Source organism: Plecotus auritus (assembly GCF_963455305.1).
Source record: "Plecotus auritus genome assembly, chromosome: 3".
Classification (NCBI taxonomy): Eukaryota; Metazoa; Chordata; class Mammalia; order Chiroptera; family Vespertilionidae; genus Plecotus; species Plecotus auritus.
In genome coordinates, this window is record NC_137772.1 from 95,361,255 (window position 1) to 95,376,272 (window position 15,018).

General features: G+C 44.2%; 1 protein-coding gene across 10 annotated transcripts in view; it reads left to right on the top strand.

The window, feature by feature from the left end:
• Positions 1–262: 262 nt before the first annotated feature.
• Positions 263–15,018, top strand: part of RNASEH2B (ribonuclease H2 subunit B) — a 133,795-nt gene continuing 119,039 nt past the window's right edge. For 5 of the 10 annotated variants that reach the window (XM_080662354.1, XM_080662359.1, XM_080662356.1 and 2 more), the window contains exon 1: positions 4,601–4,975. Coding sequence is in view for 7 of the 10 variants with exons in the window: in XM_080662356.1 (XP_080518482.1) it covers positions 4,912–4,975 (64 nt within the window). In the remaining 3 variants the exon portion in view is untranslated. Of the gene's footprint in view, positions 681–4,495; positions 4,976–15,018 lie in introns of those variants that run through there. The other 5 variants (XM_080662358.1, XM_080662352.1, XM_080662351.1 and 2 more) reach the window with 2 other exon arrangements.

Below are 15,018 nucleotides of genomic sequence, written 5' to 3' on the forward strand. Positions count from 1 at the left end.
CCTCTCCTACTGGCCTGATCTCGCCCCCAACTGCCCTCCCCTGCCGGCCTGATCCCGCCCCCAACTGCTCTTCCCTGCTGGCCTAATCTCGCCCCCAACTGCCCTCCCCTGCAGGCCAATTTGGTTCTGATTGGTCAGTTTCTATGCCAGTCTGCGTCAAAAGCTCTGCTTCCTAGGCAGCCATTGGCTCCTCACAGTTCACCCAGATTTGGTTCTGATTGGTTGGTTTCTATGCCAGTCAGTGTCTCTAGGCCTATCTCCGGGCCTGATCAGAGAAACAGAGGAGCGGCTGCTGGTGAAGCCCGGAGAGAAAGAGAGAGGCAACGGCTGATCAACAGCTGCCACGGAAGCTGCAGATCAGACCCTGCCTCTCTCTCCGAGCCTCTCTCTGGCCTGATCTGCAGCCCCCTCGGCAGTCAGTGCTGGGTTACCACGGCAACCCAGCACTGACTGCAGGACTGACTTCTGGTGTTCGGCCAATCGTTACAGACCCTGGCCTTTTATATATTAGGATGCTCTCCTTCTAGAAAGGATGGTTCAGTACTATCCATTGGTCCTGTTTCTAAACGGTTGGCCCTTTCAAGAGCTGATCCTTTCTCATTCTCAGCATATGCTTTGGGTGCTGTTTTGCCTTCTCTGTTGTCTCTAGATGAGCATTTGGAAACATGATAAAAGTGATGGTAAGTGTGGATTTTTATTTTTATTTTGTTATGACAGAAGAATTCTCATGTTTTTAATAGTTTATAAGAGAAAAAAAATTTACTACCTTAGTTCAAGCTCTCTCTGATCTCATCACTAAGCATTGCTAAAGGTCATTTGCATTGAACTGTTTTTTCCCCAGTTCTTTTTTTTGGTTTGTTTGTACTAGAAAATGAATACCTCTTGCTTCTACCTTTAGAAAAGTTTCTATGATTCTATACTTACAGGTATTAAAGTTGCTATTCCCTTATTTTTTTTTTTTTTCAGAATGACTTGCTTATCTCTTTGCATGTTAGTGGGACTATATTAAAACTTAATTTATAGGATATTTTATGATATACTAGATATAATAAATTTATTCTTGTTTATAAAACTTAGGAATACCACAAGCCACACTGACTCTTACCATAACTGCCATATCTACCCACATATACATTTATTCAGAAAATATTTGATGAGCACATGATGTCTTCTAGGTATTTGGACATTAAGGTAGGAGGAAGGGGAGGGAGATTAAGAGCCCAATCACTGGGTTGGACCTCCTGCTCTGCCACTTGCTGGTTTTGCATGTTGGACAATTAGTTTATTTCTCTAAATTTACATTCTTCCTCTGTAAAACATGGGGATCATACTAATACTTCCCTTTAAGGCTACTGGAGGACTAAAAGAGCTTGTCACAGTACTCAGTTAAAGCCATTGTTATTTTTTGAGGATAAAGTGAATTACTAGATGCTGCCCTTCCTCGAGGAACTGAAGAGAATCAGAAGCTCCATTATGCAGTAAGATAACTGAGAAGGTTGGAAGCATCTCACTCATTCTTGTGGAGGGTGTTGGGAGGCAGCAAGAGGAGTGCTATGGAGAAGGCATTGTCTAAAGAAGGTCTGAAGGCAGTGGTGGAGGAAAGGGAAGGAGGTAGAGGAATGAGGCTAGTAGAGAGCAGGGCAGCCTCAGCTTGGGAACACAATACTAACATGACAGAAGGCAGTTCCTCCTGGCCAGACTGTGGGCAGAGTAGGGAGAGAGAGAGGTGGTGGGACCTGTGGTTGAAGGGGCAAATGAGGACCAGATTTCAAGGCCATTTGTTCAAAGCATAGTACCTTGGACCTTACCCTGAGGACAATAGGGCTCTAGAGTTTGTCTCCAACATCACCACTGGTCCCCCTTCCAAGAAGGTATTTCTTTTTTTTTTTAAGTGGATAAAGGAAATTGTTCAGATTTGTTTGTCGCAGCACATTCAAAAAGTTCGTTTTGCTCTTGGATCTAAACATGAGAAAGTTTGCTATAATCTCATTAATAGGACATACTGACCATGGTCCATACCATGTGTCCTGGTCTCTCTCTTATTTGATTTTTGTCCCCCTCATTCCTTATCCCATTATCCTCCATTTTAAGACACCCATTTCTTTTGTGCTTGATAATTGGCCTTCACTGTGCATGTATCCTTATAAAATATGTTTTTTAATGTGTGTTTTTAATTAACCTACATGGTATTCTGCTATAAATCTCTGCCTAACTTTTTTCTTGATATAAAGGACCCATGTCATTATGTATACATCTAGTTCATTGATTTTTAACTGCTGCATAATCCATATATTGTATACTTTGTAGCACTATCTAACAGGGGTCCTCAAACTTTTTAAACAGGGGACCAGTTCACTGTCCCTCAGACCGTTGGAGGGCTGGACTATAGTTAAAAAAAAAACCTATGAACAAATTCCTATGCGCACTGCAGGCCTGGGACGAGTTGGCTGCTAAGCAGGATAGGCAGCGGCACCCAGCGGGCCGGATAAATGTCCTCGGCAGGCCACATGTGGCCCGCAGGCCATAGTGTGAGGACCCCTGATCTAGAATAATAAAAGGGTAATATGCTAATTAGACCAGACGTCTTCTGGATGTCATTCCAGACATCCTTCCTGATGAAGCCGGGGCCAGGGGGAAGCCAGCCCGGGTCCCGGGTGTCTGAGGGAGGCCCGGGAGAAGCCAGCCTGGGTCCTGGGTGCCTGCCAGTGGCCAGATGGGAAGCCTGGGTCCTGGAGGAAAGCGGTGCCAGCAGCTGGGAGAAGGAAGTCCTACTCTTGCACAAATTCTTGTGCATCAAGCCTCTAGTCCTATATAATAAAAGCCTAATATGCAAATTGTCCTCTTGACCGGGAGTTTGACCAGGGGGCAGGGCCAGCTGGCCAACCTCCCATGGCCCTTCCCCCAGGCTGGCCCCACCCCAGATTGCCGCCCCCCAATCGGGGGCGGGGTCAGCCAGCCAACCTCCCATGTCCCCTCCTCCCAGCCAGGCCCAATTGGTCCTGATCAGGGCAGGCCAGCCGGAACCCACCCATGCATGAATTCGTGCACTGGACCTCTAGTTTATAATAATACTGTGAAATAACCTAAATATTGCACAGCAGGGAATAGTTAAGTAACCTTGGTGCATTAGTAGTGTGAAATAACATGCCTCCATTAAGAACAACAGTTCTGGATGCTATGGGATATGTTTTTATGACAATGTAAAGGGAGAAAAGCAAACAAAATTGTATTTATCCTGTGAAAACAACCACATACTAGTAAAAATACATGTTTATACAGCCAATGGCTGGAAAGGAGCAGAGGAAATAAAAACAGCTCTGTATGTTGGAACACTGGAACTGTGTGTAACATGTCTCTTGTAGCTGTTAGTCATGATTGTGGTGTGCCTGGGCATTTGACCTACACACTAGAGCTTTACCCAGTATAATCTTAGTGGACAGAAGAGATCAGAGCAAGATTAATCTCTGCTTGCCCTAGACTTGGCATTTCCCTGCCCCTCCTCAGCCAGAAAGTCTTCCTCTCTACCACCCGTGTCCTGCACTGAACTTCAGCTGTTTCCTTCCCATGGGAAACAGGATTGAAAATAAAAAGTCCTTTCAGAAGGCTGAGACAGATCCAGTGTTGTCAAATTTAAGTGCATAGAGTTATATATAGTATTCTTCCATTTGTGCAAAAAGCAAGACATAAGAATTTGTAAGTGTACAGAAAATTTCTGGAAGAATAGACAAGAAATTGTAAACAGTAATTGCCCTGGGGCAGTGGTCGGCAAACTGCGGCTCGCGAGCCACATCGGCTCTTTGGCCCCTTGAGTGTGGCTCTTCCACAAAATACCATGGCCTGGGCGAGTCTATTTTGAAGAAGTGGCGTTAGAAGAAGTTTAAGTTTAAAAAATTTGGCTCTCAAAAGAAATTTCAATCGTTGTACTGTTGATATTTGGCTCTGTTGACTAATGAGTTTGCTGACCACTGCCCTGGGGAGTGGGTTTAGGGATCTGGGGTAGGTGGGAGACATACTTTTCTGAAGTAGAGAAATTGCTATTATCCTTTTTAAAACATTGTTACACCAAGCATCACCTTTTCAATTAAATTTTTTTTAAAAAGCTTAAGTTCCCCAATTTTATGACCCTGACTTTTTAAACTTTGCTTTTAAAAAGTCTTAATTTTTAACTCATTACAAAGTCGCCCAAAATAACAAATTCATACTGTGAGCCTCCAATTGTGAAACCTCTTTTTAGTAATGAGGACTCGGCCAATTTGAAGCATACACTATTTTGACATTAATTCCTACGCAGAATGCAACAGATGATCAAGATACCCTGACAACTAAGAGTACAGAGGATTCGGATGTGGTTGCTGTTGTCACTGACGTGAACTTGCTCCCCGCGTATCCTCCCGGCCAGGGGTCGGGCAGAGCTCCAGCCCCCCGGGGTGGCGGGCGTCTCGGTGCGGGGCCCCAGTCCCCCTCCCGGGCCGGCCCGCCCCGCCCGCTCCCCCGCGGTGGGGTCCTTCGGCCGCGATACCGGCGGCTGGGAAGGCCACTGGGGTGGTGACCGGCCCCGGGGACGGAGGCGACCCCGCCCGCTCCCGCGGCCTATCCCGGAGCGGCCGCCGGCGCGCAGCGTCACCAGCGCCTAAACTGGGCACCTACCACGAGCGGGGACGGGAGGGGAGCGGCCACGGGCTTTCCCCCGCGGGCGGGCGGCGAGGCGCGGGTGCTCAGGCCGCCTCCGCCTGGCGCTAAGTTTAAAAAGTTAACGTGACAGCGGCTGGCACCGGAAACGAAACCAAATTCGCCCCGCGGGCCGCCTCCGGGGCCCCGCCAGGCCCTCGGCGCCGCGCCACCGGAACAACCCCTCTCCCGCCATTTCCCGCCGGCCCGCAGCGCCGCGCTCGGGCGGAGAAGGCCGGCTGCATGGCGCGCCGCGTGGACTGTGGGGACGGCGCCCGCGCCCGGGAGCACGTGTTCCTGCTTCCAGGTAACCAGGCCCGCCTCAGGGTGGCAGCCAGGTCGGCCTGCAGCCCCGCGGCCGGTCCCAGAATGCGCCGAGCGTCCCGCCGGAAGGCGCCCCCGCCGCCCTCACGCCCGCGGCCTCCGCGCGCTCCCCTGCGGGACCCACGGTCCGCGCCGCGTCTCCGGGCCCCGCGTGCCGTACCCGATAGTCTCCGGAACACATCGTCCCTCATATTGGCCGCAGTACAGCCAGCTCAGTTAGCAAGCCACAGCCGGAAGCGCCAAACCGGACCCCTGTTACCCTCCCCCCGGCCCCGCTTCTCCGCTGCCCGCTGCCCCCTGCCCCGCTGCCCCCTTGCCCCGTTCTCATTCTATGGGGATCGATGGGCCTTAGGGAGCGTGCGGCATCGGCATGTGGGGAGCGACGTGGGTCCACGTTGTGGTGGTGCGCTGCGGCGCCGGGAGGTGTCTTGCCCTCAGGGTGTAAGTTGGTGCTCCCCCTGGGCAGCTGGCTCCACGACTGGGCTCCTACTGGGTCGGAAGCTAGGATCCAGGAGGCCTGGACTGGCCCCTGTCCTGGGACAAACCTGGATGGTGAGACTGGAGAGAAGCTGGATGGCGGTAGGGGCTAGGACGAGGGTGGAGAGAGATTCAGGTGGGTGGGTAGTGGCAGGAGACCTGGAGTCAGCCCCACACTCACCCCGCCCTGACGATCAGCCATCCAGGGCCTGCAGGGGCTTGGCATGGAGGTCAGTTGCCACAGGTGATGGGCCCCATTAAATGGCAGAATAAAAGGACTAGGGAGTGAAAGCCAGAAAAGTTTGGCACTTTTTTAGAATATATTCATATGATGGCATAACATAGAAAATAAGGAAAATACGTTGTTTGTGTTTGAGTTTTAGCTCAGCAAATGCTTTAAAGTATTTACTAATGACGATATAGTTGTCCAGTCATGTAGGTTTTATGGTGGGTATTGGAAAGTGTCACATGTCAGTTTGTAAGTATTTTTGTGTGTCTACCCTTTTAAACCTTTATAAAGAGGTATAACATACAGTAAAATCTACATATTTAAGTGTGCAACTCAGTGAGGTTTTCATATGTATACATATTTGTAACCACCCTCCAGGTCACATTGTAGAACTTGTTCAGCAAGCTCCTCATGCCTGTTGGTAGATACCCCAGTAACCTCTCTGCTGACCTCTGTCACCAGAGATTCATTTCACCTGTTGAGGTCAGAGTGTGCTCCTCTGTGTCGGCTTCTTTCACTCAGCATTATGCCTGTAAGATTCATCCATATAGGGTGTAGCAGTTTGTTGGTTGATTGGTGTTTTTATTTCTGTGTATATTTTATTGCATAAATATCCATAATATTTATCTCCTCTACTGTGGATGGACATTTGGATTTCCAGTTGGTAACTATTATGAATTACACTTCTATGATAGAGAGAGGAATTTGTTTCTGTAGGGTGCAATACCTGGGAGTGGAATCGCTTGTCCTCGGTATTTGTATGTTCAGTTTTAGGGGATGCTGCTGAACAGTTTTCCAAAGTGGTTGTACTGATTTACATTACAACCAGCAGTGTGTGAGAGTTCCTGTTGCTCCACATCCTTACTAGAGATGCTTGTGTAGTAAAACAGTTAATGCAAAATTCAGGGTTTGACAGAATCTAATAAAGGGCTACCTATACACTGCTTTACGTTAGAAAAATCCTCTTCTCACTTTTGTTACATCAATGAGATTTTAAGGGTAGGGACTCTATTCTTCCAAATCAAATGCATTATTTTTATTCAGAGACACACAATGGCTGAGGATAATTTAAGTTTCTTATTTTCTGTTTAATCATATTGACATTCATTCTTAAAGTCTGTTTGTATCTTCATTATATTAAACACAAGACCTTCAGAAAAATTAAGTACTGATTGCATCCCATAAAATTGCAGGTTTACTATGTCTACTGCTGGGGCTGTGAGAATAATTTCAGTCCTGTTCCTGTTCAAAACTGAGATGTGCTATGACCTTTAAACTCAGTGGAGGAGGCGGAGGCAGCTGTTCAGGAACTGAGAGAAGGAACTGTCAGACCAGCAGGTTTTGTAACACAACTTCAGCTTCCTGCTCATGTAATTCTTCTAGCCGGCCTTTAGTGCCACCTGCAGGCTCTCAGGGTAGGAACACTGGTGCTTGATAATTACTGCAGTGCAACAGTGCTTCTCAAACTTGAGGGTGTCTGTTACCAGGTGAACTGACCCACCTCCAGAGTTCCTAATTCAGTGGGTCTGGAATGAGCCTGACAATGTGCATGTCTAACAGGTTCCCACGAGATGCTGATTCTGCTGGTCTGGGACCACACAAAGAACCACTGTAGTGAGACCAGCCCTTGAGAGCTGGATTGGGGGATAGGAATGGCCATCTTGAGGTTTCTCTCTGGAGTGGGCCAGAATGTGCATGGTCAGGGGAGTGCATATAAGCACAGGGTATGACATGTACTGGTATTTGTTAGGAAATCAGCTCCAGTAAGTTATGCATTTGAAAGGAGGAGACTGTACCCTTGTCTGAGTGAGCACCATAGCTACAGGAAAGTTGGGCCCTTCATAAAAGAAACGAAGACTGTGTGAAGTTTTTCAGAAGTATTTGATGGAAGCAGTCGGTGCTAAGTTTTAGAAAACTTCTGGCAGAAGAATTTGAAGTGCTTACTCTACATACTGAAAAGTGAGCAAATTAATCATCAGGCCAACAGAACTTTAGAGATTTATCCATGAGACAAATGTACAGGCACCAAAACCTTGAGATGACTCTTTTTTCCCCAACATTTAATTTACTTTATTTATCGAGTTGCCTACCATAGTATTGTGTTACATCTTGGAGGGAAAATGTAGAAGTACTATTTAGGTATTTAGGTATCTTTGCCTCTTATTTTCCTGAAGAAGTACATTATCCTCCCCCTCTCCCCACCCCGCCCCCCCCTCCCCCCGGCAAAAAAAAAAAAAAAAAGCTGGGACTTAGAAGGGATACTTGTGAGGCAATCAGACTTGGAGTCTCGATTTTCATAGGCCGGTGAAGACTGAACTGCCTTCCTTTTCAGCAGAGCAAGCATTTCTTGTAGTTTAGGATGGTCTTAAACATTTCTCAAACATGGCCTGGGAATACTAGTCTACATATTTGCAGTTTCAGTTACTATGAGAGACTGTTAACATCTCTACTTTTTGGAATATGGTAGAAGTTTCCATCCATCTTTGCTACCCTAAAAGTAAAAGTTTAAGTCATATTTTAAATATCTCTCTTTGAGTCCAAGTTTTGTACGCTTGTCAGTTCTATTAAGTTTGAGTGGACTCTAGTGTGAAAGGCCAGCTGGGAACAGATTCACTAAGTGTAGGATAGAAGACTGCGTTGATTGTTAATGTGGCTGAACCCTGTTACCTAGCCATCTCCAAGGAAATGTTAAAGCATTGGGAAACCTTAATGTGAGGGGGTAAAGCAAGGACAGAAATGATCTCAGGACCATTTAAGAAACTCATTCGGGTCTCCTTAAGCTGAAAAGGTCCTTTAATCAGCCCTCTGATTAAACTGGACTTCAACCATAGACAAGTTTTGCAATAAAGTATTTCCTGCATATACATGTTAAAAAGCATTCTAGGAAGGGTAGTATTATTAATTTCCTCACAGCCATCATAAGTAATGCCAGTTTTTTGGTGGGGGGAGGTGGGGTGGTAGAAGATAGACTTTGGGAGATAAGAATTCCAGGCTTGCTTGCCTACCTTAGACACTCCAAGTATGGTAAGGAGTCTTTCATGTGAGGCACCACAATAATCACAAATAATGATAGGCCTCTCCAGATGGAATGCAAAGATAGGTTTGAAAGCATTGTGTGAATGCAACTTTAGAACTCTGTTCTTAATTTAAAAATTAAAGAGAAATAAACTTTAAAAGAAAAAATTTTTCTGTTTAATGATAGAGAAAATTCATTTAGGTGCTATTACTGATTAGAGCCTTGTAGTTTGTGTTTGTTTGTTTTTTAAATCCTCACCCAAGGATATTTTTCCATTGATTTTTAGAGAGAGTGGAAAGGAGGGAGAAGGGGAGAGAAAGAGGGAAAGAGAGAGGGGAACATAGATATGAAAGAGACACATGCATTGGTAGTCTCCCACATGTGCTCCCATTGGGGATTGAACTTGCATCATGCCCTTGACTGGGAATCAAACCCTTGACCCTTCAGGCTGCAGGTTGATGCTCTAACCACCGATCATCTCAGCTAGGGCGTATAGCTTTGTAATAAGCCCCCAAGAACACCTCTTGTTTGAAAAAAAGTAAAAATATGTGTTGAAAGAATAATTACTATACACCTAAATGACTTTTTCAGTGACCCTAAAACAAACAAAACACAAAAAAACTCGTTTTTTCTCCTTAAGTGCACATGGTTAATCTCAGAAAGAATATTTAAGCAGGTTTTTTGTTCTTTGTCAAACTGTTTGCATGTATGTCTGTTTGTGTTTAGACATATAACTTGTGGGCTGAAAGCTTCCTTACTTTCAGAAGAGCTTATTCACATGAGAGGAACCTGCACTTAGTTTGGCTAGCCTTGTGGGGAGGTGGGAAGAGGGGATAAGGAAGGCATGGGGAGATCTGGCCAATTCAAGTGCTGATTTTAGACAACCTCTAAATAATTAAGCTCAGCTTCTGGGGAAATATGACATTTACTGAATAGTGGTCTGTAGGCCTTCAGCAGTGGGAGTCTCTGAGTTTTCTAGCATGGAGCATGTGTAATATTTTCCGCACAAATACTGAGTCTGGCTTTGCCTTTATGAAGTTTTTTGGTGGGAACCAGACTGACCTTTCTCAGATGGCCACTGGATCTGCTCCCCTTGCTATCTGAGCACGTTCTGAGGTGGATGGACTTAAGTATTTGCCAGCTGGTGTAATTAGGCTGTTTCCGGAGCCTGATCTTGCCCTGCTAGTAATTGTTCCAATGACCAAGTACATTTTATAAGAACTTGTGAGTCCTGCATGTTTATCCTCCAGGGCAGAAGAGAAATCATAAAAGCAAAGTAAGCAACGTTCATAATTTTTTATTTGAAAAGCAGAATAGGAGCTACATGGGTTTTCCTAAGAAACAAACAACTTACCAGTATTCTTTAAAGCCTGACTATAAAAACACACACCTAAAACTAGATTTTGCTATTGATTAGCTTTATGTTCTTGGAGAAATTGTGTTCTCCGTGTCAAGACTCAATTTCCTCATCTCTACATTGGGGAGAGCAGTACCAGTCTCATGGGTTTGCTAGCTGTTGGTTTGAGTTACACAGAAGCTCTTTTTTGCGCCCCAAGTTCTTAGCCTGGGGTCTGGGACAGAGTAGGTATTTAATAAACATTTATTGAAAGAATAAATGCCTCACATTTCATTTCTTCCTGCAGTGTTCTTTGCTTACACTGTCCTTTTCCTTCTTTCACTTCTATCCAAATTCTACTCTTTCTTCAAGGCTCATTTCAACTTTAGTTCCTGTGAAGATAATCCAATTGCCCCAATCTAACTTCTTTTTCTTTTAATATCCTTGACTTTGTGTCTGCTTGGACCCCGACCTGCCAGCTCTCTTCTGTGTTCTCTACCTGCCAAATGCCTGTTTATTCTTTTCTTTACTGGTAGACAAATGCAAATGTCACCTCCTCCAGGAAGCCTACCCTCTTGGCCTTTCCTGTTAGTGTGCAAGTTAATGGTACCTCTGCAGTCACCTACACATTTCCTCGTGATTATTCAGTTCATTGTCCCATTTTTGTATAAATATGTATTGAATGCCCAATACATGCCAGTGGTTGGGGAGAATCCAGGTCCATTCTCCCCGAGTAGCCACTTTTAGCTTCTTAGTGGTGGAGCCTTGGCCTTAAGCTTCAGAGCCCAAAGTTGCTCAGTGCCTCTGAAACTAGAGCATGCTACTTAGGACTCTCAGCCTTTTTGTTCAGAGATCCTTTATTTTTTATTTTAAAATATCTTTAAAAGTGACTTTCTTTTCTAGGTATTCTGTCTGCTAAAGTAGCCCATTGTACCTGGTAAAAGGGTCAGGTCTGCATGTTCTGGTGCCTGTTTTGTAATCTGCCTCTGAAGCAAGGAGGACCCAGGCTGGATGAGGTCTCTCTGGCCAGAGCTGATTTCCCTGCAGGGGCCTAAAGTCCCAACAACATTTGGTGAGGCTCTGCCATGATCAGTTGCTCAGTTTTGACTAGTTATCTCTTCATTTACACATTTTTCTCCCATATATTTTTAATAAAATTTTTATTAGAATAGCAATACTCCATAAAGAAATTTTAGTAATGCAAAAAAATATATAAAAAAGGAAAGAATTTGTCCATCATTTTACCACCTAGAAATAACAATTTGGAAATATATTTTTCTAATCTTTTTATGTTGTATGTATCACAGAATGAATTACATGTTCTTAATTTTTTTTTTATATATTTGTATTTCTGCCTCCGTTTCACTATTTACTCTTTCTACTTATTTACTATAACACTCACTAAAATTCTCAGGGGTATTGGAGTTTTACCAGAGTGTTATATAGTTTTATTTGCTGTACCTAATCATGGAATTAGAGAAAGACATTTAAGTTGATTTAATGGAGAGGTAAAGGACTGAGATATTTTTTCTCTTAATTTTAGGAAAGATAGAAACTCACATAGCCAATACGAACAAAGCTGACAAAGAGATTTGTAGGTCATACTTTTTGCATTCAAAAGGCATATTATGAATTTATTTATATTGTAACAAATATATCACATAAGCATTGCTTTCACAGAGTAGACTACATATTTAGAATGGATTATCTTTAAGAGTGGATTGAGACTGAAAATACACATAGATGCAAGACAGGGAAAGATAAATTCACAGAGCCATAGTGGACACATGGCAAGCTAGGGTGTTTTGAAAGGCATTTGAGGTTAAATTTATTTAGGACAACCATGGCTTCCTGCAGACAGCCCTTGGAATAAATAGGATGCCAGTTTGAATGGACCATGAGTCTGCATAGTATTTCTTTAACGTGTGGCCAGTGAGTCCTGATTGTGTTACAAAACCTGACTTAACAGTTTGTTAGGAGTTCCACAGTGGGATCAACATATTCCTAGAAGAGCCAGCTGTGTGTTGGGGGCAGGGTTGGGGGGTTGTTGGAGAGACATCTGGAACTCAGGTGTTGCAGCACCAGAAGGTCCAGGATTTTTGCCTCTCTGAGCATTAACTGCTTCTCAAACGAACTTTCTCTATTTAGTGGAAACCTGGCTGCACACTACACCCAAACTTCAAATCTCCTGGTGTCTGCTGGGAGAAGCTGCCCCTCTTCTTTTAATTCTAGTTTTAACCTTTTCAAAATAGCCTTCTGCACCCTGTACCCCCTGTTACCTGTATCCAGGGAGGAGCAGACTCCACTGCAAGCATAAGGTGGGAGAGGGGGCAGAAGGAGCTGTACGCAAGAGTAGAGAGTGCTTTCCTGGAAGAGTGGGAATAGACAGCACAACAGACAGCCACTGCCCTCAGTTAGTTACCAGTGTGACAGCTCTGGTCCAAAGCTTGAGCCACTTACGACCAGGCCTGTTTCAGTCCAGCATTCTGAGTTTCTCAGTTATTGGTGGTTTCTTTGGGTGACATACAGTTATGGAAGAGATTTATTTGTAGGGAGAATTTTATTTTGGTTGTAATTTATACTCTCTTTCATTTAACCAGGGTTTATGTAAGTTTTAGGAAGCCCATCCTCTAGCTCTTATACTTTTACAGTGCACTTGGGTGTAAGTTATTGTATTTGACCTTGGGAAGTAGTCAAGGCAAACTTTATTATCACCATTCTACAAGACTCACAGAAGTCAAATAATCTGTCCAACATCAATAGGAATTAGTGGCATAGACTGTTGGCTCTTCTGTGTCCTCCTGAACTCCTATGTGCCAAAGGCCACTCTGCAGAATGGAAGGTGGTAGTTGCCACTGTTGGAGAGGTGGGAAGATCAGAAAGGGCTGGGGTTCCCTCTGTTTAATGACCAGGGACTGGGCACACCTTTCCCGGAGCCAGCCTCGGTTGTTGTTGACATTCCAGTCAGGTCTGTCCTTTCTACCTGTTCAGAATATTCCTGCTTCCCAGATATTTCAAGGCTTTCGTGCCATCCTATCTAATAAAAGAGAAACATGCAAACTAACCTTACCTCTGCTACACCCATCAGCCAATCAGGAGCAAGTATGCAAATTACCCCAACCAAGATGGTGGTTAATTTGCATATCCAGGCACAGAGTGAAGACTGAAGACAGCTTAGAAGGAAGCTAAGTGCTGCAGAAGGGAGTGAAGCTGAGGAGAAGCAGCGGCGGGGAAGCAGGCGGGGCTGCGGAGAAGGGAGGGAAGCAGGCGGGGCAGCGGAGAAGGCCGCAGGAAGCCCTATTCTTGCAGGAATCTTCCTGCAGCGGGGCTCTAGTCTATATATTGCTGGTCTTTGTGGCTCTGAGTTGGCTGCAAACCTGAAGTTTTTCATCAGTTTGTTCTCTGACTCTCTAGGGCAGGTGTGGGAAACCTTTTTCTGCCAAGGACCATTTGGATATTTATAACATCATTCATGGGCCATACAAAATGATCAACTTAAAAATTAGCCTGCTGTATATTGTCAAACATCTAATTAACTTACCCTTAATGCTTTGGCAGGGGCAGACCAAATGATTTTGTGGGCCTTATATGGCCCTCAGACGTTCCCCACCCTGGTATAGGGCAGTGGTCGGCAAACTGCGGCTTGCGAGCCACATGCGGCTCTTTGACCCCTTGAGTGTGGCTCTTCCACAAACTACCACGGCCTGGGCGAGTCTATTTTGAAGAAGTGGCGTTAGAAGAAGTTTAAGTTTAAAAAATTTGGCTCTCAAAAGAAATTTCAATCGTTGTACTGTTGACATTTGGCTCTGTTGACTAATGAGTTTGCCGACCACTGGTATAGGGCATTCCTAGAAACAAGGCTGTTGATCTATTGATAGAGACAGCCCTGGAAGAATGGAGATTTTATCTTCTATGGTCTTGGTTAAGGCCAGTTTTTATATTTTCTTCAAAGCTTCAGAATAAAAAGATATTAAAAGAACCTATTACTTGGGAATTATTCTAGTTTATGCCTTTCTCTATAGCTTTCTTGGTTTGCCTCTTGTCATGTTTGAGAAAGTTGAGAACTTCAAAGTCAGGAAAATGACTCAGACCATATGGCAGTGCTAACATCTTAGGAAGAGAAGGCGTATAGTTAAGACAAATTAATATTCCCGGAAGTGGGCCTAACAAAAGCCTATAAAACAATCATTGTTATATCCATTTTATAAATGAAACGAATGAGGCACAGAAAGGTTGGATATCTGCTGAGTAAGGAGAAAAGCTGGGATTGGATTATGCATCTGTGTACTTCCTATGCCGATATTATCAAAGAAATAGGCATCAGCTCAAAGTAAATTCATAGAGGAGACCCCTTCCCTCTACACTCCCATTCTCTTCTTTTTCTGATTCTTTCTCATTATTCTAAAAGCAGATTTTTTTCTTTCCTAATTAACGCAGGTAAAAGAAAAAAGATGGAGCTTCCAAGTCTGGTGGGATGACCCTGGATTTCCCAAATTTAAATGAAAATTAAAAGCTCTTTCATAGAGCCTTTAATTTATAGTCACAGGTAATTTTGTGTGTCTAAGGCCAGGTATAGTCCAAGAAATTTATCAGAAGTTTTATAGCAATCTGAGTTCTTTTTTATACTAAGCATTCAAAATCTGGTAGGGTTAAATTCATAAAAATAATGAAAACATTGACAAAGATGGCCAAAATCAACTTTTTCAGACTTGATATTAGCCAAAGGCTTCCAATAATCTTAGGAATATTTATTCAAGAAAAACTGCTGAATCTCATTAAGCAGGGTTTGTGGCATATAACTTGAACTTGCTCAGGGCTGCAGTAGCCTTGAAAACCAGCAGTTTTGAAAACATGGTACTACTTGTAAAAACCAGCTGCCTTGCAACCACTGGATGGGGCAGGCCTTGCTTGGAACTCTTCAAAAAAAGTCCCATTCTCAGAACATGTCCCTATTTGACCTGTCTCACA